Source organism: Salmo trutta, chromosome 8 (assembly GCF_901001165.1).
Source record: "Salmo trutta chromosome 8, fSalTru1.1, whole genome shotgun sequence".
In the NCBI taxonomy this organism is placed as follows: Eukaryota; Metazoa; Chordata; class Actinopteri; order Salmoniformes; family Salmonidae; genus Salmo; species Salmo trutta.
In genome coordinates, this window is record NC_042964.1 from 31,980,733 (window position 1) to 32,008,651 (window position 27,919).

Below are 27,919 nucleotides of genomic sequence, written 5' to 3' on the forward strand. Positions count from 1 at the left end.
TTATAATAGACTTGCCTTGCCATATTCACTCTAAATCTACTTCAATAGCCTGGTCCCAGATGTGGTTGAGTTGGCAAGACGGCGCAAACACATCTGGGACCAGGCTACCATATCAAAGGTGGCGTTAGAGTGAAGAATAGCAGCAGCTCAACAGTTAACCATTTGAGCAATACCCCTGAGAGAGAAGTACAACTCGTAAAAGCCTTTTAAATGCGAAATATTTGGCTGCTGCTTTGGCAACGTGTATGGATCACGGTGCCTCTTGCCCCCCCCCCTCACTATTTGTTTAAGACGATGTGAAACAAACGTACATTTAGGCATGCTAGTTTTCTCTCTTCGGGTTTAACGTGTTGATGGCCGTGTAGTGCCACCACAGATGTCTGTTCTCTGTGAACCCTCCTGCTACCGTCTGTCTCCATTCTATTCCATGTACTTGGCTGGCGTTGTAGGGGAAACTGAAAGCTCCAGAAGTGTTTAAATGGGCCTCCATTACAACAACATCTAGTTTCTGATTTAGTCATTTTGCAGACACTAACTTTTTAACAGGGTCCGGTGGAATTGTCAACACCATTCTGCCAGCTACCACAATCTATGCAGCAGTAGGTGTGCAGATGGCGTTGTAAACGGGGTTGAAATGAAGTGGATGTCTTATTTATTCAACATGAGAAAGTTTACATCTATTTTAGTGGAGGACACTTGCTAGGGATGCTATGGAAAGCCTTACAAAACCCTTAAGGTATGGTAGTAGTTCATGGTTTTTAGGTGAAATCTGGGGCTTTAAATCTGTGATTCCCATTTGAAAGGGTACAATAGTTCATGAAAAGTTCACTTTGTGGCTGCCTAAGCTTTCCATTAGTCCTCAGATGCCTTTGTGTTTTTACTGCATCTCCATAAATCAACATTGATCCTATCTCCCGGCACTTTTATTGTTGCTACGGTTGCCGACACAAGTATTTTATCTGGAGCAAAAAGTTAACACAGACCGAAAGCATGGTTGCCCCGGACCGCAGGCGAACGACCACGAGGTAAATAACCACAATAAAACCTTATGATGACAGTCGTCCGTTCCCACCAGGCAACCAAAAAAGAGCGGTGTTTGTAATTCAGGATCAATTGTTGCCTCCCATCAGACAAACAACTGTTGCTCTGTTTCGCTTCAAACTCCCAGATTTAGTTTGTAGATGAAAGAGGACTAGTGAAATTGGTCAATGTTTTCTCGCTTTGTCTCTTTCGGTACCTCGGTGCATTAATCTGGTTTTGATGTGCTTTAATACCTGGTTCATTCCATATTAAGGTGTGTTATTGTAACACCATTTGACCTATATCTAAGCCTTGGGATCATGTGGTGTAATGCAGACATTGAAACTTTAAAAGCTTTAGTGATCCATGATTACCCAAATATCTTAGCCAAGTATGAGAATTACATTTGTTTTATGATGCACTGATCGATGGCTGATAGGATCTCTTATCTGAAATGGGTTTGATTTACACTATTACACTAAATACCAATCAGTGTTACATGTGTGGTAGCTTTGCCCCAGTCTTTATGTGCCATGAATTGACCTTTTTCATTTTGTTAATATTTAATAGAATCTCATAGCTGACAGAACATGACTGTAATATTTGTCTCTTGGGAGGTGTTTGCACAGACAGCTGGATTAGAACTAGTAGCTCAGTACTGTATATCCAAGCTATTAGTGTCTTTAGTTGTGGGTGAGGGTTAGTGTTGGTGAGGGTGTCCCATGTCCATCCATCATTGCCCTCTGCCTCGGGGCCACATTTCCTCCAGAGCATACCAGAGGAGAGGCTGCTGGTCTCCGGGGAAACGCTGGGCTCCCCTGACAGGCCTGGCCTCCAACTCTGACTGGGGCACAATGGTGGTGCGCGCACACACACACACAGCAGCTTTCACCACCCACAACATCCCCATCCTCATCACTTTTCCTGTTTCTCACTCATCTCTTTCCTTTCCCGCTTCCTTTCTCTCTCTCCATTTCTCATTCTATCTTTCGCAAGCTCTGGATCTCTCACTCCTGTTTTCACCTCTCTCTGTTTTTCTCTCACCGTCTTTCGGAATCTCTCATTCCCAGGATTCGCCCTCTCCTTCTTTCTCTTGCTTACAGCCTCGTCCCTCTCTCTCACCATATTTCCCTCCTTATCAGACTTGCCATTGGCTCCCTGTCATGCCACACCCTCCTAAGAATGCCATGCCACATGATATTCTGCAAGCCAAGAAACTGTCAGTTTGTTGTTTGAGTCTGAACAATGTACTGGCTCTTGAATGATCCTATATTAGATTACTCTATCCAACCGCTTTTTGGTAAATGCAGTACAATCACTGATGTCATTGTCATATCTGCTGTCAAAGTGAGGGAAATTGTGATGGCTGTGGGAAAAATCTGGCTGTGAGTTCTTATTGTCATATAGCGTAACCCATGTTTTCACTTCTAAGAAAGGACAAATTCCAGATTTCATCTGTCAAAATACATTACTCACTTTGGCTTTATGGGAGACTAATGCAATGAAGGGAAAAGTGTCATGGTAAAGATTCTGGATTCCTCTGCATGATGTTTTTACAATGGGTGTGTGACGGTGTAAGAGGGAGTGTTTGGGGAGAACATGGGCCAAATCCTGTCTGGGTGTTTACTCTTGGAACCATGGGAAGGGCTGCTCACCTCCAGAACCTTTTTTTAAAGTCCAACTGACCGTACATTCAATTTGTCATTTGAAGTGATGACAAGTTGCGCAATGAATGCCTTGGCTTGAAAACATGTCATTTTTAGCACATACGGAAGCCTCCTGGTCTTTGCTTAATTGCTCATGCTCTACTACCGTCATGTTGAATGACAGGGAAGGATAACCATGGATCTTATCGTCAACAGCTCAACAGCTGGAAAACCTTAAGAAGATCGGTGATGAGATGAACCCCATTTGCGTCTAACTGTAAAGCAGCATATGGAAAGCAGGGATGGGGGGGATTCTAACCGGTGCCCCCGCACATTGACTCTCTACCGGTACCCCCTGTATATAGGCTCGCTATTGTTCTTTTACAGCTGCTCTTTAATTATTTGTTACTTTTATTTCTTATTTTAGTAGGTATTTTTCTAAACCAGAAGACGCATCAATCTCCGATTTATGAATAAGCGGAGCGTGCGACACAACAGCTCTCCTCTGTGTCATTATGTGTATCTGATGCTGTCTGGACAAAAATAGTATGGCATGTCATAATCTTTTTGTCCAGACAGCATCAGATACATGGGCTACATATAGTAAGACAGAGTGGTGCTGTTTAGCTCACTCGGATGCTTTCTCCGGTGAGATAGTTTCTTCTGACAGCAGAGCCTGCTCCGAGCCTTCTCCTGATAGTTGAAGGGGCCATGCCCAGTTGATAATCACCCCGATAATTGCCTCAACTGAACCTAAACTATACTGAAACAACCAATTGAACAGATATAACAACATGAAATAAATGGAGTAAAGTAACATGGGGGAGAAAGGCGGAGAATGGGTGAGTTAATGAGGTGAGGGGAAGCGGAAGATAATGATGTAATCACCAATTTATGAATGAAGAACAGGACGGGCATTTCTATTGTTTTGAACTTCAAATCTCAAAATGGTATGTGTGCTATATCAGTACACCGACTCCAAGCTGTCTACTCTGGCCTACTTGGAGTACACAGTGAGAGCTTGCGTAATTTTCAAATGGCAAGAAGACTAAGATGACTGGATGCACATGCTGCATTAGCATTGCTACAAAATCTGAATGAAAACGACTCCGATGGTGGGGAAGAAATGAATCACAACATTTCTGATTATTCTTCTGATTCTGAGGCCTCAGCCTGAACCTACACCTCTGAGGCCGAAGCGCATAAAAAGCCAGAACAGTGTGCACTGAGCAGATGCCTGCGCCACCACCAAGTGAAAGAGGAGAGAGAGAGGAGGGACGGCCCCGTTTGGATTGAACAAGCCGATGACAATGCTACTGGCTGATTTATCAGCTTAAAATGTAATTGAGAGACCAGGCCCTACATCTCAAGCAAAAAACAACATTATCAACGCATTCACCAGCTTTTCTTGTTTATGTGACATGGACATGCTCTAATGAGCTGACAATTTACTATTTTTGACTGCTGTCATATCGAGCCATACATTAGCACATGCAGTCCAAGGATAAAATGTGTTGAGCACTTGAATGTTGGTGTTTTTAAATAGCAGGAGTCTCCAGCAGGTTCATCACAAGCTACCAATAGCTCTTAGCCCAGCTATGAGTAGCTCGCCAAATATTTCTGTAAAAAAGCAGCGCCATCGTGCTGATTTGCAACAATCATTCATATCATACCATTACACAGCAATCAAGCGTTTTATTATTATCATGTATAAGGCCGGGCAGTCAGACCCCGTCTGATTTGGGCTGGGAATGAGAACTCTACCGCAAACTGTCAAGTATCAGACACCTTAAGCTCCTGGCTACTATCCAATTAAATCCATTTTGACATTATCCCTAGTTAGTTTAAGGCAATTTGAGCGACACGTAACACTGTCCAATTAATTCCCAGCAATGTTGCCCCTGTGTGTCTGTGGTGTGGAGGGTGTGTGTGTTTGTCTCAGTCACTTAGCGGTAATGATGCAGTAGATTTACCTGGCAGAATTATATAATGATTATTTGTATCAATCGGATGGGTATTTGTTTTGCAAGCTCTGTCATGATGTAACAGTGTAGGTTCCGTCCCTCTCTTCGCCCCAACCCGGGCTCGAACCAGGGACCCTTGCACACATCAACAACTGACACCCACCGAAGCAACGTTACCCATCGCGCCACAAGAGCCATGGCCCTTGCAACGCAAGGGGAAACCCTACTTCAAGTCTCAGAGCGAGTGACGTCACCGATTGAAACGCTATTAGCGTGCACCACCGCTAACTAACTAGCCATTTCACATCGGTTACAATGACATATACAGCAACAAAAATGTCTCACAAAATGCACAATCAAAGGGGTGTTACTCAAAAAAATCCAATGTGGGTTTTTTCCCCCCCCCCCGCCCTAACTTAAAAAAAAAAATTTTTTTATTCTTCTGTGATTTAAGCATTGAAATGGACTCAGAACCTCCAATTTCATTGATTCTCTAAGAAATAATTGTTTTTTGAGAGTGAAAATCTGGAGAAAAAAAATCCCAAACCAAGGAAAATGGAAATCAGGAAAATACAAAGTTCTTATGAAAGCTACAAAAAAAAAAAAAGTCTGAGCAACTCCGAACATGTTTCATAATTTTAATGTAGCTCTCATGCTAGAAAATTTTGAGACCTGTCCAACAGTAACAAACTAATAAAAAAAATAGTATTCTGTTACCCAAGAAGTGATTTTTCATATAGAAAATGTATTAATTACACTGTTTAAAATGTTGCAGCCATAATGACTGCTCATTAGCTTGAAGGGGGTCTATCGAGGCCCAGGGGTTCTCTTTTTTTTATTTTTATTTTTTTATTTTTTTTTTGTGCAGCGTGCGCACACAGGTGGTCCTGTACTTTTTTTTTTATTAAATTTTTTTCCCCACTATGGAAATGAAATGTCCTTCCAAGTCATTTGTTCTGGCGCCGGCCCTGCAAGGAGGGATTAGTAGAACGTTGCAAGAAGAGACAGGAAAGAATGCGAGAAGCTTGGATGACCTTTTCTTTTTTTTTTTTTTTGTCACCGAAAAGACACCAAGACAATGTGTGATAACAAAGTGCAATCACAAAGAGAAGTTTAGTTTAGAGGCAGTTACTCTAAATCCTTAACAGCCTGTGCCCTAATGATCAGGAGCTTCCAGCATGTAGAACACACACACACACACACACACACACACACACACACACACACACACACACACACACCAACAAGCTAGCATGTAGCCCTTGACAGATTGATAACCGGCCCACACCTGCTAGGTGTGAGTTCACTGGCTGGACCCACAGGGTGTTGGCAAAGACACAGGTTATAAACGTAGAGCTCTTAATGCCCAAAAGTGTGCATATCTGAAATGTCCAGATTTATGTGAATGTCCACCCCCTTCGCTGTGTAAAGCGACACCATCCCCGTTGGTTTCCGCCTCGTTTGTTCCTTGTGTTTTTGTGGGTGTGTGTTTGTTTCAAGGCTGTCTAAAAGTGTAATCAGGTTTCTTGCCTATGGGGTTTGACGATGCCAGTGAAGCCTGATGCCTGGCCTGTAAGGATGTCATGGTTAGGAACAGGAAATGGGTTTTCAGACAGAAAAAGGACATCACTCTTACTGTTTGTTTACAGGGACATTGACTCCTATTCAGGGGCGTTGAGTCATACATCTGTAATATACTTTTGATTTGAGGTGCGCCTCCCTTTTCCCCTCGCTCGCTGTTTCTTGATGAGGTGCCTAATAGGTGGGAGATATGATGTTCTGACTGATTATGATGCTCAGGTGGTTTTTAGTCTGGGAAAGTTTGCTTGTATGGTACTACACCAGGACCACACAATGCTGTAATCATGGAAACAAACATGTCAGTGGTCTCAAGCTGTTTTGGAAAACTTGACGTTTCAGCCTTCCTCAATCAAATGAACAGATTATTCTGAGGTTGTTTTGACTGCATACTGTTGTGACTATGTACTTTTCTAGGTTGGTGAAAAAAAACAGAAGTGTAGTGGTATGCACAGGTGGCCATTACAGTGGATACCTTTTTATAATTATACAGAATTTAGGTGATACTGGAGAAGCTATTTTCTAGTCATCTCTACACAGGTCATTTCAAGCCTGTAGACAATATTTTCCTGTCTAGAAACTCACCTAGGCTACTATGTGGTGAAAGTTTTATAAGCTCTGAAAGTTGTGATCTTGTCTCATTAGTCTCTTTCCCATTTCTTTCCTCACAGGGCCAAGTGTTTCCGAGGGAAGAAGTTGAACGGGGAGTACGACATCCGGGTGGAGCAGGTTGGTGGCGTTAGAGCTGGAGGGACTGATGACTTCTCCATGTGGCTGGAGATGGCTCCGATGAGGGGTTGGGTTTTGTTAGCTCAGCTGATGCAACTCCTGGTTGACTGACTTGACCCACATCTCCTTTTTTTTTTTTTTTTTTTTTTTTTTTTTTTACCCATAATCCACTAGGAATCCAAGCTCTTTTATTCAAGCGCCAATAGGATAGCATGTGAGCTTTAACAGCTGGGTAGCAGCAGGTATTACATACTTATTAGACACGTACGAGGCCTTTTTACTCCCATGCCCCAGTTAGCCTGTTTATCATGTTGGCATGCTCTGTGTGTGTACAGTATGTGCTTGGCTGCCTGATAGAATGTACTTATTTTTATGTACTCGCCTTCTCAGCATTGGATTACACGCAGGGAGGTTTTAAATGTTTTCTGGACTCGTGTCAGAAGCAGTCCCTTACAGTTATGAGTCAACGCTTTTTATTTTAATCAGAAGCTAGAAATGACCGTAGTTTGATTTTCATTCTGGACTGTGTTAACACATACTAATGGTTTCTCTGATTCTCCCATCAGGTACCTCTTTAATAAATGTTTTGTCAGACAAACTTTCCCCTGAACTAACCAGTTCGTAACCCTGTAGCACAATTAAGGCAGGTTTTATTGCCATTTATTTTTAAAATAAATAATATATATGAAAAGATGCCATCAGTGCCAATGTATATGCAAAAATACGCAACTGTCTAGACATACAGTATTTTCGGTGGGTAGATAACATCTAATTTCCCTCCTAAAATCTTGGCCATACATGCGCAAGCGATTGGGCAGACCGGAGTCGTTGTCTTTGAAATTAAGTGGTGGGATTTATTTGGAGAAGGAAAAAGCGAACCACAGAAGACCAGGCCAGGGACTTTATAGGCTGTCTGTTTGCTCAACACTCTGTTGTTTTCACATCTCATTCTCAGTAATATTGAGACTGTAGCCGGGCTGGTGGGGCTTGGAGTTCTGAGTTAAAATCATGATTTTTGTTTTTTAAAGAGATGTGAAATATGGGGGCTCTGCATTTTTTGTAGCAGTTTGTGGCGTTGCTGAGAGCAAACCCAAATAAAAACGTGGCGGCTCTTAATAAGGACCCTTAAATCAAGAGTGAAGGGACCGCTAGGGGGGGGTCGCACCCTCAAGCCCCCTAACCCCCCCCCAGCCCAAACAACATTTTTCTTTTTGCCAGACCCTCTGCTGTTTCCCAGAAGTCCTCCTCCGCTCCTCACAGGGTAACAAGTCAGATGCTAATTGCCCACTGCCTTCAACCTTCCCGCCCTACACAGCCCAGCTGGACCCCTCGCCGGGTGTTAGTACATCTAACATAAAGCTCAAGGATGAAGGAAACCCAATCCCTGTGTGAAAAGTTGGATCAATGTGATGGGATGATGACCCCTTTTCAGAAAACTACAGTAAAAACAGAGCCCCCTTGCTCTCTTGCTCTTTTCCTCTCTTTCCTACATCCTTAGCTCTGCAGTGCTGTCGTCCCTCACTCTGCTCTGAACTCAACTTGTGCCCAACGCCATACTAGCTAGCTCTCTCCTGCTCTTCACCCAGCTGCTGCCATATAAGGTGCCAGTCTGAGGCACAGGCAGTGTACAGGCTACCCTTGGCAGCGTCTGATAGCTGAGGGAGAAAAAGAGGGAGAGGCCTATTGAGGTCTGGTACACTACATGAACAAAAGTATGTGAACACCTGCTCGTCGAACATCTCATTCCAAACTCATGGGCATTAATATGGAGTTTGTCCACCCTTTGCTATAACAGCCTATGTTCTCTGGGACGGCTTTCCACTAGATGTTGGAACATTGCTGCGGAGACTTGCTTCCGTTCAGCCGCGAGCATTAGTGAGGTCGGGCACTGATGTTGGGCGATTAGGCCTGACTTGCAGTTGGCGTTCCAATTGATCCCACAGGTGTTCGATGGAGTTGAGGTCAGGGTTCTTCCACACCGATCTCGACAAACCATTTCTGTATGGACCTCTCTTTGTGCACTGGGGCATTGTCATGCTGAAACAGGATAGGGCCTTTCCTGAACTGTTACCGCAAAGTTGGAAGCACAGAATCGTCTAGAATGGCATTGTATGCTGTAGCTTTAATATTTCCCTTCACTGGAACTAAGGGGCCAACCCAAACCTTAAAAACAGCACCAGACATTATTCCTCCTCCACTGAACTTTACAGTTGGCACTATGCATTGGGGCAGGTAGTGTTCTGTTGGCATCCACAAAACCCAGATTCATCCGTCGGACTGCCAGATGGTGAAGCGTGATTCACTACTCCAGAGTCCATTGGCGCGAGCTTTACACCACTCCAGCTGACCCTTGGTATTGCGCATGGTGATTTTAGGCTTGTGTGCGGCTGCTCGGCCATGGAAACCCATTTCATGAAGCTCCCGACGAACAGTTCTTGTGCTGACATTGCTTCCAGAGGCAGTTTGGAACTCCGTAGTGACTGTTGCAATGCAGGACAGACGATTTTTACGCACTTCAGCACTCTGTGGTCCCATTCTGTGAGCTTGTGTGGCCTACCACTTCGCGGCTGAGCCGTTGTTTCTCCTACATGTTTCCACTTCACAATAACAGCACTTACAGTTGACTGGGGCAGTTCTAGCAGGGCAGACATTTGACCAACTGACTTGTTGGCAAGGTAGCATCCTATGACTGTGCCACGTTGAAAGTCACTGAGCTCTTCAGTAAGGCCGTTCTACTGCCAATGTTTGTTTATGGAGATTACATGGCTGTGTGCTCAATTTTATACTTGTCAGCAACGGGTGTGGCTGAAATAGCAGAATCCAGTAATTTGAAGGGGTGTGCACAATTTTGTGTATATAGCGTGTCTCTTGATATGCCCCTCTCCCCAACCCCTTTTAAAATATTTCAGTTGTAAGCATGTTGTCATAAATCACTCCTCCACACGGCCGAGGCCCTGCTTTGAAGGTTTACTTTCTTGAAGCCTTGACATGTATAAAAACCCTTAACACTTAAACACAGATTACAAAATGTCTTCAACACGCTCTACATTGCACTATGCAGATTACAAACAGAGCTCTGAGCTTTTTTTATATTCAGCTTATAGCTAAGCTCTATATCGGTGTCACCTTGTGCCTGAGTAGTCCTTGCATATATATATATATATATATATACTCTTCACGCTCATATTTCACTGGGTTGCATGAATAGAACTGAGAGCAGTGCATCAATTGAAAGTTAGGTCCCACCTAACATTAATCAATTGCTTCACTGTCCTCCCTAAATTTCACGAGTTCCATAAGAGTGAGCGTTATCATCCAGTGTCAAGCTAGCTGCTTCATGCGTGTCCAGTGACGGCTTCAACAAAGTTTGAACGTTCTGTTGTGTGGTGCACATCTGCAAGTAGGCGTATACGATACATGAAGAGTGTGAACAAATCCCCCCCCAATGTCAGTTTTTCAAGTTCAGCAAGAAAAATATGCTGTGTCTGATTTGCTAGACCTTCTTGAGGCCAGATGTTGCCCTAGGTACCACAGGTATCCTGCCTCATGCCAGGCACGTCCAACTGAACTCGTTCCCAGGGTTTTCCTTTGGCACAGATCGGCCTTGAGCGGCTGCCCAGATCCTCAATGACTTACCCTCTGGGAGTCTTATCAATCTCTCAATAAGTGCTCCAAGATACCCAGCACCTTTTGACTGTGCCCACTCTTATCTCTACACACTTGTGCCAGGAGATCTTGTGTGTGTGTGTGTCCGGATTGCTGATGTGCTCTAAAGGGGCATACACAGGGCTTATGTATTATTATTATTTTTTTCGGTCTCCCACAATGCCCTTTCTCTCTTTTTTGAAGTCTTTTGGATGTGTGCTGCTTTTCTCTGCTTGGGGGCTAAGCAGTGCCAAACTGAGGATCTCGATGATGACATTCAGTTTCTTTCCCCCTGTGAGTGATGTTTTTTCCAAAACTGCTTGCTCGCTTAATCTGCGTCAATGCGACGCTAACGTCACAGACATGATTCCAAATGGATTAGAACGTCCAGGAGGTTCGATTGAGAATGTATAAAAGCAAGTTTCTCTGGGTTCCCGTCCAACGAGTTCTAGACAGGTTAGAAGGGGAAACATCTGCTCGCCAGGCCTATGACCTCAGTGAGGACAGAATTCCTGCTCTGGTCCCCTCCACCTTGTTTTTCCGTACCCTTCGTAATCGCCTCACGTCTCCACCCCCCCCCCCATCTGTGTTGACGTTGTTACAAGATTGATGTTCAGCACTGGCAAACTGTGTACAAAGACTCCTGTTGCCCTTTCTTGACCAACTTGAGCAAGTGCAGCTCTGCCCGATATAGCCGATTTTTAAATAAGGTTGCTATTATGGAAAGGTTGCTCTCCTCAGACTCCACTGCCTTACAATGCAGCACACGTTTGTTCAGATAAATGAGGTGAAGTGTATCTATTCCAAGTAAACAGTCATTTCTGCTGTAGAAAAAAACAGCTATGTTTGGACCCTAAAGAAACCACAAGATGGGAGCCTTCCTTTGCCTACCACACATTTATTTTTATCACCAGGAGCTATTTTAGGTTTCCCACTCCGACTGTTGCGTTTGTATATATATATTGAGAGGGATTTGGTCAGGCTGACTTTCTTTTACAGGAGATATAATGGGCCCTTTAATGATTGGGGGTGGTAGGGGGGAGGAGCAGGCAGTTTAGGCTAAATGCAGCTCAGACATGAAGAGGTCAGCAGAGAATCCTTTCTGTGAAAGAGGGTTTGCCACAGTTCTAGGAGTTGAGCTCTTGTCATTGTTTATCAGTACCCTGTGTGCTAAGAGCATGATACCTCATACAGGATCGAATTGTTCTATAACTGTTGCAGATGTCAATATCAATCACAGGCTTTTTGCCAGCAGAAGCTAGCGGAGTTCGAGTAAAATCACTTATCACGCTATGAATGTTGGGATAATGCTTTATATTTGCATGTGGTTTTTACTCCAGACCACAAGTTTTCGTTTACACGTTTGTCACCTGACCATAGCGAAAGGCATCTTGTGCACCTGAACCTCAATGACACCCATTAGCAGAATTCTAAAAATACTCCCAAATATTTCAGATGAGCGCTGTGATGTTAGCGAGGGCCAGAAGGAGGGGGGGGGGCATATTTGGAGTCTTGCTGTGTGTTGTCCTGGGGCCCTGTGTGTGTGGTACAGTTGGGCAGAGTGCTCTCAGCATTCTGATTTATATCCTCCGCCAGCTGTTCAGAGGGCCTAATCGACTTTAAAATACACAGACCCTCTCATACACTAATTCAAATAACATTTTATTTGTCACGTGCTCTAAATACAACAGGTGTAGATCTTACAGTAAACTGCTTACGTCACAAGCCTTAACCAACAATGAAGTTAAGAAAAATACCTACAAAATAAATAAAAGTCACAAAGAATTAAATAGCAGCAGTAAAATAAAAATAGCGAGGCTATATACAGGGGGTACCGGTACAGAGTCGAAGTGCGGGGGCGCACCGGTTAGTCGAGGAATTTGTGCACAAGTTAGAGTGCACATGCATAACTCCATCTCAAGTGAAGATTTGCCCAAGACCGCTACAAGGATGGAACACTACAGGGCCCCGAGAGACTTTAATCAGTTAAATCATGGAACACTCTTCACGAGACCAGGGTAGGGTTTTTAAAACAATACATTTAGGACAGGAGTACTTCAGATCCTGTTCCTCCAATATTAAAAGGTTGTGGTAGACAACTGTTGCCATTATTTAGTGTGAGTATAATTTAGGCACTCAGAGAATAGTCCTAGAAAGATGGTTCTCTGGCCGGAGTGCTTGGTATATTGGATACCAGAATCAGACTGTACTGCAGCCTCCTGGCACGTTTTAAAGATTCTGGCAACACAGAGATCCACCGTTTTAAATGACATCAATGACGATAGCAGTGGCGGTCAGAGGAAGGCAGATTTGTGCACTGGGGGCAGTTAAAGAGGAGAGAAGGCAGTTCCCATGTATCCTGTCCTGTTTTCCTTTCCCAGGGTGAGAGCTGCTCTAACACATAGCTTAATCTATTACCCTGATGGTAACCATGGCACTGTCAAACGGGCCCAGTGTCCCGGGCACTCGCCCCAGTCACACAAATGGCTCATCCATAACTGTCCCATGACATAGGGCCTCACCCAGCCAGCCAGCCAGCCAATAGCAGGAGTTGGAGTGTTTTTGGTTGTTGCCAGAAACTAGCCCACTCTTCTGGTTTGATCTGGTCACAGCAAATGTCAACGTAGGCCCCTGTTGAGGGATTGCAATTTGCCAGATTGCAGATCTGTGTACTGGAATGTTTGGCGTGTGTGTAGATGTTTTGTTTCTCTGTGCATTTGTGTGTCTCACATCTTTAACAGTCTTTCTTGGTGACGGCAAAGCATTGTGCCGAGCACACAGATGTTTCGTTGAGAGGCGGGTATCAGTGGAGAGGAGCTAAGGAGGGGAGCCAAGTTCCAGTGTGTTGTCTTTGAGGCACATTGAGAGTGGCAACTTGCTGTCCCGTAAATGAGATTATGGCGTTTACTCGCCCCAGCTCTCTTCTCCTCTGTGAGCGCAACACAATAAATAAAAAGAGGGGGGTTCACAGAACAAAATACTGTTTTCTTAAGTTGGCACATTGTTCTGAAAGACATACACTCCCATACTTTTTGTTTGTGCTGGCCACAGAGTTGAAAGGAAGGCATATATGTTGTATTTTGAAATTGATTATTTTGATTAGGATTCTGGAGTATATTGGTTGCAACAAACTGTACAGAAGACACTGTTTTCTATTCAAATAAATGGAGGCCTTTGCCTGCATCCTTTCCTACAAAGTATCCACTCTCCAGATAGCTGAAGGACAATGCTGGTGCTTCACAAACAACAAACACTGGAAGTTAAGGAAAGTTATGGTCTCTTCAGGTTGCGACCTTTATCAAGATTGAAAACTCACTGACATGTGGCAGAGTGCTTTTCAGGTTAGAGGACAAGCTCATGTTTCTCCATCAATACTTCAAAGGCTGAACTCACAATGCATGAATGGGAACTTTAAGTCATCCATGTTCTGGTGGAGTTTTTGTCATCCGCGTTCATCGACCAAATACAATGCCTACGCAGATGGCTTTTGTTTTTCTATTTGCACAGCACATGTTCGAACGACGTTCTGTGGCTTTACTTTGACAACGTTCGTATTAACACTAGAGCAGCTAAACAATGTCGGTCCCATCTTGTTTGACTCTACCACAATCTGAATATACATGTAGTGTACAAAACATTAAGAACACCTTTCTAAAATTAACTTGCACCACCGCTTTTGTCCTCAGAACAGACTCAGTTCATCAGGGCATGGACTCTATGAGTTGTCGAAAGCATTCCACAGGGATGCTGGCCCAATGCTTCCCACAGATGTCATGTTGGCTGGATGTCGTTTGGGCGGTGGACCATCCTTGATACACATGGGAAACTGTTGAGCGTGGAAAAATCCAGCAGCGTTGCACTTCTTGATACTAACCGGTGCGCTTGGCACCTACTACCATAACCCATGCAAAGGCACTTAAGTATTTTTGTCTTGCAAAATCCATGTCTCTATTGTCTCAAGGCTTTAAAGTCCTTCTTTAAATTCCTTCATCTACACTGATTGAAGGGGATTTAACAAGTGACGTCAATAAGGGATCATAGCTTTCATCTGGAATCACCAGGTCAGTCTATATCATGGAAAGTTCATAATGTTTTGTACACTTAGTGTACCTTGTTTATTCAGATTGGTGTCTCATTGTTTAACCATGTGGCCTTTACGAATAGTGAATTATTGAATTTGGCCCACTACGAGCCCATGTACATTCCTCTTATGACAAATGATGACACCACCACGCTCTCTGTAATGTTGTGTTTTGGAGTCAACCAGATCTGCCAAATTTGAATTTTTCATAGTGGAAAAGGGGCAGGACTACACATTGAGAACCCATTAAAATGCCTGCATTAGTGTCATTACATACTTAAAAGTGATGTTAAATCGACAAATGTTACCACTAGAAGTCTGAGGTCAACATCTTGCTGATCTCTCTGGGGGCTTTTGGTTCCTCTAATGGGAGCACCTAGCTAGTACTTGGAAGGCTTGAGACGAGCTCTACTTTGTAACATTGGCCTGTAACATTCCACACTGCAGTATACGGACTGAAACCAATCCTTCTTGACCTTTGACCCCTTAACCCTCACCTCCCCTTCCATCCTGAGTAGACTGGCCTCCTCAGTGACTGGTCTCCATCTCCACAGCGCTAACATGTTGGAAGCGTGTTCACAGTAAAGTAGGGCAGGAATGTTGGGGGGAGGGTTGTGCCCTCTTCATGACTGTCTTGGTATGTTTGGACCATGATAGTTTGTTGGTGATGTGGACACCAAGGAACTTGACACTCTCGAACCGCTCCACTACAGCCCCGTCAATGTTAATGAGGGCCTGTTCGGCCTGCCTTTTCCTGTAGTCCACGATCAGCTCCTTTTGTCTTGCTCACATTAAAGGAAAGGTTGTTGTCCTGGCACCACACTGCCAGTTCTTTGACCACCTCCCTATAGGCTGTCTCATCATTGTCGGTGATCAGGCCTACCACTGTTGTGTCGTCAGCAAACTTAATGATGGTGTTGGAGTTGCGTTTGTCCACGCAGTCGTGGGTGAACAGGGAATACAGGAGGGGACTAAGTACACACCCCTGAGGGGCCCCAGTGTTAAGGATCAGTGTGGCAGACGTATTGTTGCCTACTCTTACCACCTGGGGGCGGCTCGTCAGGAAGTCCAGGATCCAGTTGCAGAGGGAGGTGTTTAGTCCCAGGATCCTTAGCTTAGTGACGAGCTTTGAGGGCACTATGGTGTTGAACGCTGTGCTGTAGTCAATGAATAGCATTCTCACGTAGGTGTTCCTTTTGTCCAAGTGAGAAAGGGTGGTGTGGAGTGTGATTGCATCATCTGTGGATCTGTTGGGTAAGGTATGCGAATTGGAGTGGGTCTAGGGTGCTGGTACCATCTGTTATGGTACCAACACCCAAACAAGGTCACCAAGGCCAAAAACAAAGACATGAACCCAGCATATGAACAAAAACAATCCCAAACTGAAATGACTGTCCCCTCCGTCTTCACTGTGGCTCAGTTGGTAGAGCATGGCGCTTGCAACGCCAGCATGGTGTGTGCAACGCCAGGGTTGTGGGTTCGATTCCCACGGGGGGCCAGTACAAAAATTAAATTTTTAGAAAAATGCATGAAATGTATGCATTCACTACTGTAAGTCGCTCTGGATAAGAGCGTTTGCTAAATGACTAAAATGTAAATGACTGCAGTGATTATTTTATTATGATTTGAAAAAATATGTCAAATGTGTTTTTAAATGTAGTTTAATTCCTTCCTGATTCCTGGCTTAGGACAGCATCATTCATTGGCCAGTCTCTCTGTGGTTCTCAATCATAAATATGGTGTATTTTATCAGCCCTGACTTTAGCAGACATGCCATACATAGAGAATGTCATGTGTTTGGATATTATGCTCTTGGGTTCACCATGGATGGGGAAAGTGGCTGTGTCTCAATACCAAGTTTCCCCAAAGGGCCACACCCATTGTGCATGTTCCTGAATGTACTGTGCAGTATTTATCAATGGCTAATAATGTATGTGACCTGTGTCTGGGCTGAAGTGGATGTATGTAGATTTGGAATCTACTATGAATTTATTACGTTTGGGTACAATATGCGTCTAACACGTGTCCCCTTGCAAGGTACTGTCCTGAGAACACGGTCAGCAAGTGAGAGACTAAAACCAGATTCATTGGAGCTAAATCTCTGGAGCAAATCTATTTCTAACCTGTAATTACATGAGACAATGGAGGCCCTTGGCCCCTAATGCCCCATTCTAGTCCCTCTGTTCCCAGAGCTCTCTTCCAGACAGGCCAAGCTGCAGTGTCCCTTCCCCTCCAGAGAGGATCTCTGCTCTGCCTGGGAGTTTGATCAAGTCATTAAGTAGCTGCCTGGGCTCAAGCCTCCCTCCCTGTCACAAGGCCTCTGCTGTCCTGTCCTCTCTGGGAGGCCACAGACAGACTCTGGATAACTTGATTAGTCTCTCTTTCGCTCTCTCTCGCAAAGCTCTCTCTCCCACCCCTCACAGAGAAATAATATATCTAGCTGGTCTGCCATAATATAATAGAGACAGTAGCTCTAGCTGGTCTTCCATAATATAGTATTACCACCCATTGTGACCTCATCGACTTGGGGTTTCTCGTTATAGTAACTCTATTTCTATGGTCCCTCATGCCCCTAGAGAAGGGGTGACTGGAGCTTAAGTGGTAGAGCCTACCACACCACTCACTTACACATGACGTCATAGGTTATGAGTGATGGGTATTATCTGTTGCAAAGTTCTTTGATGTTTCCCACTCACATCCAAGCGTGCGTGTGTGCGTGGAATGTTTTACACTCATATAGTTCAAAGATGTCTATTTTTTTACAGAAAGCCAGAAAGGCTTTTTATGTTAATGTTGAAAGTTAAAGGACTTTTTTTTTTTTCTTTTTACGTTTCAGGCCTATATACACATTTGTAAATTGTGTTTTTACAGTAATTTCATACTTCTATCGCCCAGTGAATGTGTATAACTCAGCGTGGTGTTTTTCTCCTTGTTTCACAGGCCGAGTTCTCAGAGATCAACCTGGCTTCGTACATGAACACTGGGTGTATGATTGATATGCAGGCCATAAGAGGAGGAACCAAAGTGGTCAGGTAAGGTAACAAATAGATGGAGAGGGGTATAGAGAGCGGCCCCTGTATGTCAGTCAATAGTTCTGTCCCGACGCGTTTGCCCACACATCTTCAGTCTGCCTCAGTGGGTCCGGACAATGGCTCCAGTTATTCCCTTCAACAACCATCAGCTACATTGTAGTAGTGTGTGTGTGTGTGCATTTGCTTTCAGTCACAAAAAAGGGATGTCACAATAGATGATGGAGCCGGTGGGAAATTATATGACAAGGACTGGCTATTACTGTCACGCAAAAAATGTCTGTGAATACCTCTGAAAAGAAGTTCAGCATCGAAAGCACCCAACCTTTTTACCTCTATATCCTTCCTCCCAGCTCAAACACTACTTCTTAGAGTTCCAGAATTCCCTCCTCAATTTTGCTCTGTGTTCCATACTGCAGCAAGATTCCAAAATGGAAAAGTCTTCACACTACTTCTTTACATACCAACTTCTTCCTCTGTGGGCTGCAGTGGAGCTGTGTTTCTGGTAGTTTGGGAGTTGATGTCACCACCTGCCTATCTCTTCCTTCATGTAGCAGGGTTTAAGGTCCTGATTTAGTAAATTGGATCAGCTAATGAGGTGCATGCTGCTGTGGAGCGTCAGACCACTGCTTGTTTCACAGCCTTCGGGGGAATGCACTAGCCTGGTCCCAGATCTGTTTGTGCTGTCTTGCCTCCTGCATAACATTGATCTGGGACCAGGCTAGTAATGTACTACTCGGCTCTATGCTGGCATCACCACAATACTTTATCGCTATAATGAATGTTGTTTTTCTTGTATACACATAATCTGAAAAAACAACCTACAGGGTTGGATCTGGCAGTCGTACAGGAAATGTTAAGGAAACGTTCTGGCCTTGTGTAGTTTGAAGTTAAGTCAAGGATACACAGTGGCTAGAATGGATGGGTTATAGTGTTGTGTAGCTTGTTGTCTTGGAGGTGGATGCCTACCTGGCTGTCCATCACTGAGGTTATTGTATTGCTTGCCTGCATTATGTAGTCAATTCCCATGGATTGACTGCAATAAAGAGTCAATGCCCACATAAAAAATACTACAGTAATTACTATAGAATTCTGTAGAATACTATACTTCGCACTAGGGCAAACCCCAATTAGTCGACTGGTCGATTTGTTTTAGTAGAGCTGTGAGCGCGTGTGTGTCAGTCAAAAGTTTGGACACACCTACTCATTCAAAGGTTTTTCTTTATTTTTACTGTTTTCTACATACATAAATAACTCATGGAATCACGAAGTAACCAAAAAAGTGTTATAAAATATATTTGGATTTGTTTGAGATTCTTCAAAGTAGCCACCCTTTGCCTTGATGGCAGCTTTGCACACTCTTGGCATTCTCTTAACCAGCTTCATGAGGTAGTCACCTGGAATGCATTTCAATTAACAGGTGAGCCTTGTTAAAAGTTAATGTGGAATTGCTTTCCTTTTTAATGTGTTTGAGCCAATCAGTTGTGTTGTGACAAGGTGGGGGTGGTATACAAAATATGGTCTTTTACCAAATAGGGCTAAGTCCATATTATGCCAAGAACAGCTCAAATAAGCAAAGAGAAACGACAGTCCATTACTTTCAGACATGAAGGTCAGTCAATCCGGAACAGTTCAAGAACGTTGAAAGTTTCTTGAAGGGCAGTCGCAAAAACCATCAAGCGCTATGATGAAACTGGCTCCCATGAGGATCACAGGAAAGGAAGACCCAGAGTTACCTCTGCTGCAGAGGATAAGTTCACTGGAGTTACCAGTCTCAGAAATTGCAGCCCAAATAAATGCTTCACAGAGTTCAAGTAACAGACACATCTCACATCATAGGCCGTCATTGTAAATACGAATTTGTTCTTAACTGACTTGCCTAGTTAAAGGTTAAATAAATAAAAAGGACAGAGGAGACTGTATCAGGCCTTCATGGTGGAATTGCTGCAAGGAAACCACTACTAAAGGACACCAATAATAAGAAGAAGAAGAGACGAGGGTTACACATTTTGGGGAATATTCAGAGGTGGAAACTTTCCATGGGAATTAACGGGAATATGTGGGAATGAACGGAAATATATGCAAATTAATATTAATACCGTTTAAATGTGATGTTTTTTTACATTGGAAATATTTACCATATCATATGGAGACAGAAACATAAGCCTTTTACCTTATCATAGGTAGACATAATTGCAAATGATTAACTCCTTCCAATAGAATTTTTTTTAACATTTTAGTTACGAATTTAACTTTAATTAAATTAGTTGACTTTTCACATGGGATTATTTCACTGAACAACAAAAGGGAATATTGAATGATCCCCAATGATCCATCGCATCTCCCAAAAACTTTCAACATGCATCTGTAAAATGATAGTCTAGAAACTAAAGCTTTGGTTGTCTTCCTCTCAGACTTCCATGTCTTCTTCCTGGACCTCCTCAATGTCCACCTCTTGAACGTCAGACTCTGAGGCCTCGTCTTCACTGTCACTTTCCAACCTTGTTGAGGATGGCTTGTCAGGCTCATAAAGCCTCACATTTTCCCGGATGGCCACCAATTTTTCAACCCTTGTATTGGTCAGCCTGGTGTGTGTGTGTGTGTGTGTGTTCCCAAACAAGGACCAGTTGCGCTCTGAGGCGGCTGATGTTGGTGGGATTTGGAGGATGATGGAGGCAATATGGTAAAGGGCCTCAGATCCACAAAGTCCCTTCCACCAGGTGGCTGATGAGATATGTTGGCACGACTGCCATATTGCATCTCCATCCCAAAGCCCTTGCTTGGAAGTGTACTTCGCCAGACTGCCACGAACCTTGCCCTCATCCAGGCCAAGGTGACGAGACACAGTAGGGATGACACCATAGGCCTTGTTGATCTCTGCACCAGACAGAATGCTCTTGCCAGCATACTTGGGGTCCAACATGTACGCTGTGGCGTGTATGGGCTTCAGGCAGAAGTCTTCACTCTTTTGATGTATTTCAGAACTGCAGTTTCCTCTGCTTGGAGCAACAATGAAGTAGGCAGGGCAGTACAGATTTCTTCTCTTACATCTGCAAGCAGAGTCTGAACATCAGACAGGATGGCATTGTCTCCCTCAATCCGTGCAATGGCTACTGCTATAGGTTTCAGGCTGCTTACCACTCTCTCCCAAAATACATAATCCAGGAGGATCCTCTTGATGGGGCTGTCCATATCGGCAGACTGTGATATGGACATTTCTTAGAGAGACTCCTTCCCCTCCAGGAGACTGTCAAACATGTCAACACCACCCCAACGGGTGTTGCTGGGCAGCTTCAATGTGGTGCTGTTATTCTTCTCACTTTGCTTGGTGAGGTAGATTGCTGCTATAACTTGATGATGCTTCACATACCTAACCATTTCCTTGGCTCTCTTGTAGTGTATCCATTGTTTTCAGTGCCATGATGTCCTTGAGGAGCAGATTGAATACATGAGCAGCACAGCCAATTGGTGTGATGTGAGGGTATGACTCCTCCACTTTAGACCAAGCAGCCTTCATGTTCGCAGCATTGTCTGTCACCAGTGCAAATACCTTCTGTGGTCCAAGGTCATTGATGACTGCCTTCAGCTCATCTGCAATGTAGAGAGCGGTGTGTCTGCGCTCTTGTCGAATGCTGGTTGAGGGGTGGAGATGATGTTTCTTGCCAATGAACATTCGACCACCCATCAGTGATGCTTGGAATAGTCTGCTTTCTCTAGTTGCTTGACCTTCACTTGAACTCTGAACTCCGAATCCATCAAATGAGTAGATAAAGCATGTCTGGTTGGAGGGGTGTTTGCTGGGTGAAGAACATTCAGAAATCTCTTCCAATACACATTGCCTGTGAGCATCAGAGGTGAACAAGTTGCATACACAGCTCGAGCAAGACATTCATCAGCATTTCTGTGACTATGTTCCTCCATTGAGTTAAAAAGAAAAACTTCTGATTCCAGGAGGACCATGAGCTGTTGCTATCGATAAGGTTTCTGATTCATAGTTTTTACCTCGAATAGAAGTAGAGGGACTTTTGTCAGAGGTTGCTTGTTGTGAGCGCTGAGGGAACTTTATGCACATGGCCAGATTATTCTGCATCTTTGTTGCATTCTTCACATATGATTTGGCACAGTATTTGAAGATGTACACAGCTTTTCCTTCTACATTAGCTACAGTGAAATGTCTCCATACATCAGATGGTGCCCGTGGCATTTTCCTGTAAAGATTAGAAAAGAAACGAGTAAAAAAAAAAAAAAAGTACAGATAAATAGTTAAGCAGTTAGATTTAACAACGCCTTTGTAAGATAAATGTTTTAAAATGAAACATGTATGGAAATAGGTGAATTAACACTCAGTTAGCAAGCTGATACCCACATGGTAGCAAAAACTAACTAGCAGAAATTGTTAATAAGTTAGAAAGGATTTAAACACACTTTGCTGTAGGCTACTATTTACTAGTTAACATAAAATTATATAAAATATATTCACCCCACCCAGTGTTGTAATCAAAACTTACCAGAAAGCATGTAGTCCTTGGCTCAGACAGTGTAGTAGTGTGGGCTCAATAGCATCTCATTAGTGTGCAAGATCTTGAGAATCGGCTGTACATGTGATGGAAGAATGCACTGTGCATGCGGAGGGTTGCAATTCTATTGAATTGGAGATAGTTTAACCAAAATATGCCACATATTGCCTTATGTGTAACCCACAAAGGTTCACTGTTATAAGCTAACTTTTTTTTATGAATTTAAACAAAATTCCCCAAATTCCAAAGCGTAAATTCCCATGGAATATTGCTGGAAAAATTCCGGAAATTTACCAGAAAGTTTCTGACCGTATCATTTCAAACCCAAGAAACACAAGCGATGGACATCAGTCCGGTGGAAATCTGTCCTTTGGTCTGATGAGTCCAAATTGAGATTTTTCGATTCAAACCGCCGTGTCTTTGTGAGACGCAGAGTAGGTGAACTGATGATCTCCGCATGTGTGGTTCCCACCATGAAGCATGGAGTAGTTGTGGGGGTGCTTTGCTGGTGACACTGTCAGTGATTTATTTAGAATTCAAGGCATACTTAACCAGCATGGCTACCACAGCTTTCTGCAGCGATACGCCATCCCAGCTGGGTTGCGCTTAGTCCCACTATCATTTGTTTTTCAGCGGGACAATGACCCAACACCTCCAGGCTGTATAAGGGCTATTTGACCAAGGAGAGTGATGGAGTGCTGCATAGGATGACCTGACCTCCACAATTACCTGACCTCAACCCAATTGAGATGGTTTGGGATGAGTTGGACCGCAGAGTGAAGGAAAAGCAGCCAACAAGTGCTCAACATATGTGAGAACTGCTTCAAGTCTGTTGGAAAAGCATTCCAGAGGAAGCTGGTTGAGAGAGTGCCAAGAGTGTGCAAAGCTGTCAAGGCAAAGGGTGGCTACTTTGAAGATTCTCAAATTATAAAGTGTATTTTGATTTGTTACTTTTTTTTGGTGATTACATGATTCCATATGTGTTATTTCATAGTATTGATGTCTTCACTATTATTCTACAATGTAGAAAATAGTACAAATTAACAAAAACCCTTGAATGAGTGTGTCCAAACTTTTGACCTGTACTCTATACTTGTGCCCATATCAGTGAACTAATCAATTCGGAGGGCTAAACTAAAAGCCAATGTGTGCTTGATTCGAAAATGTGATCGGCGGCTCCATATGGAGGGTGTGACGCAATTGCGGAGCCTCCAAAGGCCAAATCGATCTCCGTACCGTATCGCCATGCGCCTCCCAAATGTTGTAACAATGCGAAGGGCTCTGTATAGCTCCATATTGCCATGATTGGTTGCTGGTAGGTTCGGGCGGTACATCCTGTATTAACACAAACTCACTTACTTGACAACAGCTCTGCACTGCTCCGAGAAGAATGAATGACCTGATATCACCGTAAATACTGCATGGCCAATGCGGACATCGGATTGACCATGCGCCCAGATGCACATCTCTCTCTCCCGCCAATTTGTGCACATTTATTGTTTAACTTCATTTCGTGACTTGTTTGTTTATTTTTGGTGTATCAATTCCCCATTACATATATCACCAGTAATACATTTACCTTTAATTCCTATCATTTCTAATCTACAATGTTTGTTACTTTGGTTATGGTAAGTCTTCCCATTCTCATAGAAGTAGGCCTATAGGCTACTTGGCCTGTTCACAAACGTAGGCAAATGTAATGTACTTATGTCGGGATCTGATTAGTGTTTCTGATTTGGCTTACTGCACCACCACTAATGAGCTTTGGCACTTCTCAGAGTAGTGTTTTCTTCACCTCAAACAGCAAGCAAACAAAGTCTGATTTACATCCATTGAGAATGACAGTAGTTCCTCAATGTATTTGAAAAATCTTTCCAGCTCTCTCCCTTTAAATAACTCGGTGTGAAAGGGTAAAATGTCATGCTCTGATCCAATGGAAATTTCATAAAATAGGACTGCCTGATTTACTTGTCAATGTTTGACTTAGACTGAAATAGGTTCCAGTACTCATTTTGGGTACTAGTACTGTTTATATTTAGGTGCAGGAGCTCCACAATACTTTTGAGCTAATTGTCTTTAAGAGGAACGGGCTCAAGCAGTAGAACATTTGAAGTGCCGGTACTCTGCTCTGGTGAGCGCCTACCCAAGTTAAGCACTGCTTCTTATCCATTGCGCAAATAGCTTACAGCTGTGTCCGGCCGAGCTCACTGTCGGAAGAAACTGAATATTTTATACAATGTTGCAAGTGCAAGCTTCGGGCAGACACAAGTTAATAGTTGGTAAAATGTTTAAAGTTCATGGCTACACATGACCTGCCTGCAAACGTGATTTTTATAGGATATTTATCTTTATCAGGATATTTCCTACCTGCAGGCTGCAATGTTTTTATTCGTTGGCTTTATGAGGCATTTGCCTTTGTTCATCAAACCGTAAGCTTAAAGCATTTTAAGCTCAATGCAGAGTTGATTTTATTAAAATGCATAAGGTGTGTCTACAGTGCCTTGAGAAAGTATTCAGACCCCTTGGTTTTTTCCACATTTATTCTAAACTGGATTAAGTTTTTCCTCACACACACTACCCCATACTGACAAAGCAAAAACAGGTTTTTATAAAAATATACAGTTGAAGTCGGAAGTTTACATGCACTTAGGTTAGAGTCATTAAAACTAATTTTTCAAACACTCCATAAATTTCTTGTTAACAAACTAAATAGTTTTGGCAAGTCTGTAAGGACATCTACTTTGTGCATGACATAAGTAATTTTTTCAACAATTGCTTACAGATTATTTCACTTATAATTCACTATCACAATTCCAGTGGGTCAGAAGTTGACATACACTAAGTTGACTGTGCCTTCAAACATCTTGGAAAATTCCAGAAAATGATGTCATGGCTTTAGGAGCTTCTGATAGGCTAATTGACATCAAATGAGTTAATTTGAGGTGGACCTGTGGATGTGTTTCAAGGCCTATCTTCAAACTCGGCACCTCTTTGCTTGATATCATGGGAAAATCAAAAGAAATCAGCCAAATCTACAAAAAACATTGTAGACCTCCAAGTCTGGTTCATCCTTGGGAGCAATTTCCAAATGCCTGAAGGTACCACGCTCATCTGTACAAACAATAGTATGCAAGTATAAACACCATGGGACCACGCAGCCGTCATACCGCTCAGGAAGGAGACGCATTCTGTCTCCTAGAGATGAACGTACTTTGGTGCGAAAAGTGCAAATCAATCCCAGAACAACCGCAAAGGACCTTGTGAAGATGCTGGAGGAAACGGGTACAAAAGTATCTATATCCACAGTGAAATGAGTCCTATATCGACATAACCTTAAAGGCCACTCAGCAAGGAAGACGCCACTGCACATGGGGACAAAGATTGTACTTTTTGGAGAAATGTCCTCTGGTCTGAGGAAACAAAAATAGAACTGTTTGGCCATAATGACCATCGTTATGTTAGGAGGAAAAAGGGGGAGTTCTACAAGCCGAAGAACACCATACCAACCGTGAAGCACGGGGGTGGCAGCAGCATGTTGTGGGGGTGCTTTGCTGCAGGAGGGACTGGTGCACTTCACAAAATAGATGGCATCATGAGATGGAAAATTCTGTGGATATATTGAAGCAACATCTCAAGACATCAGTCAGGAAGTTAAAGCTTGGTCGCAAATGTGTCTTCCAAATGGACAACGACCCCCAAGCATACTTCCAAAGTTGTGGCAAAATGGCTTAAGGATAACAAAGTCAAGGTATTGGAGTGGCCATCACAAAGCTCTGACCTCAAACCTATAGAAAATCTGTTGGAGAACTGAAAAAGCGTGTGCGGGCAAGGACGCCTACAATCCTGACTCAGTTACACCAGCTCTGTCAGGAGGAATGGGCCTAATTCACCTTACTTATTGTGGGAAGCTTGTGGAAGGCTACCCAAAACGTTTGACCCAAGTTAAACAATTGAAAGGCAATGCTATCAAATACTAATTTAGTGTATGTAAACTTCTGACCCACTGGGAATGTGATGTCAGAATAAGAGAGAATGATTTATTTCAGCTTTTATTTCTTTCATTTCACATTCTTAAAATAAAGTTACGATCACCACTAACTTTTTTTAACTGGGATTAAATGTCAGATAGTGAAAAACTGAGTTTAAATGTATTTGGCTAAGGTGTATGTAAACTTTTGACTTTAACTGTAAATATTGAAATATCACATTTACATAAGTATTCAGACCCTTTACTCAATATTTTATTGAAGCACCTTTTGGCAGTGATTACAGCCTCGAGTCTTCTTGGGTATGATGCTACAAGCTTGGACCACCTGTATTTTGGGACTTTCTCCCATTTTCTTCTCTGCAGATCCTCTCAAGCTCTGTCAGGTTGGATGGGGAGTGGATAATTGTAGGTCTCTCAGACCATGAGAAACAAGATTCTCTGGTTTGATGAAACCAACATTGAACTCGTTGTCCTGAATACCAAGCATCACGTCTGGAGGAAACCTTGCACCATCTCTACGGTGAAGCGTGGTGGCAGCATTATGCTGCGGGGATGTTTTTCAGTGGCAGGGACTGAGAGACTAGTCAGGATTGAAGGGAAAGATGGATGTAGAAAAGTACAGAGATCCTTGATGAAAACCTGCTCCAGAGCTCTCAGGACCTCCCGACTGGGGTGAAGGTTCACCTTTGCACTCACCCTAAGCACACAGCCAAGACAACACAGGAGTGGCTTCGGGACAAGTCTGAATGTCCTTGAGTGGCCGAGCCAGAGTTCGGACTTGAACCCAATCGAAAATAGTTGGGCAGCGACGCTTCCCATCCGACCTGATGGAGCTTGAGAGGATCTGTAAAGAGGAATGGAAGAAACTCCCCAAATACAGGTGTTCTAAGATCGTAGCGTCAAACCCAAGTAGACACAAGGCTGTAATCGCTGCCACAGTTGCTTCAAAAAAGTACTGAGTAAAGGGTCTGATTTTACTTATGTAAATGTTTATTTCAGTTTTTTTATATACATTTGCAAAAATTTCTAAACTTGTTTTTGCTTTGTCATTATGGGGTCTTGTGTGTAGATCTATTTTTTTTGAATAAGTCTAACAAAATGTGAAAAGTCAAGGGGTCTAAATACTTTCTGAATGCACTGTATACTAAAGTTAACTGTAAATTCTGCAGTTGAGTCTGCAAAAACACTACAGTGAATACTAGTTTTTATTCCATAGTATTTTTTTTCATGTGGGTGGTGAGTCAATGGTGGGAAAATGTAGAGAACTTCATTAAGATACGGCTGTTGTCCTTTGCTTGACACACGTTCCCCTATGCCATACAGTAGTATAGCTTATCACTGCCTACTCAGGATTTAGTACAGTCTATAAGCGATTCTGTATTGGTGCCTAAGCTAGGCTAATAATGACTACTTATGAAAATGCTCCATTTTATTCTTAGCCAGAAGACTAAATGAAAACAAATCTTACAAATCCTATATGCTTTGAGACGCATTCCTGAAGATAACCATATCGGATAAACGGCATGTTTCCTAAGGACCTCAGATTAAAGGCATTATGTTTTATAACATAAATTGTGTGGGACGCGTACTGTACATGTGAGTAGTTGGTTCGCACGGCTCTCAAACTGCTCTCTGTGTCCGTGCGTGAGTGTCCTGGTCAGTTTACAGGGCTCCTGCTGTTCCGTCCGTGCAGGGCTGCATAAAGAAGGGCCGTGTTCCGTT

At 43.2% G+C, this 27,919-nt stretch overlaps 1 protein-coding gene across 1 annotated transcript in view; it reads left to right on the plus strand.

Moving 5' to 3' along the window:
- Positions 1-27,919, plus strand: part of LOC115198696 (synapsin-3) — a 118,208-nt gene that overhangs the window by 13,845 nt on the left and 76,444 nt on the right. Inside the window, exons 3-4 of the mRNA XM_029760854.1 lie at positions 6,880-6,937; positions 17,604-17,695. Of these exons, the coding sequence (XP_029616714.1) occupies positions 6,880-6,937; positions 17,604-17,695 (150 nt within the window). The remainder of the gene's footprint in view (positions 1-6,879; positions 6,938-17,603; positions 17,696-27,919) is intronic.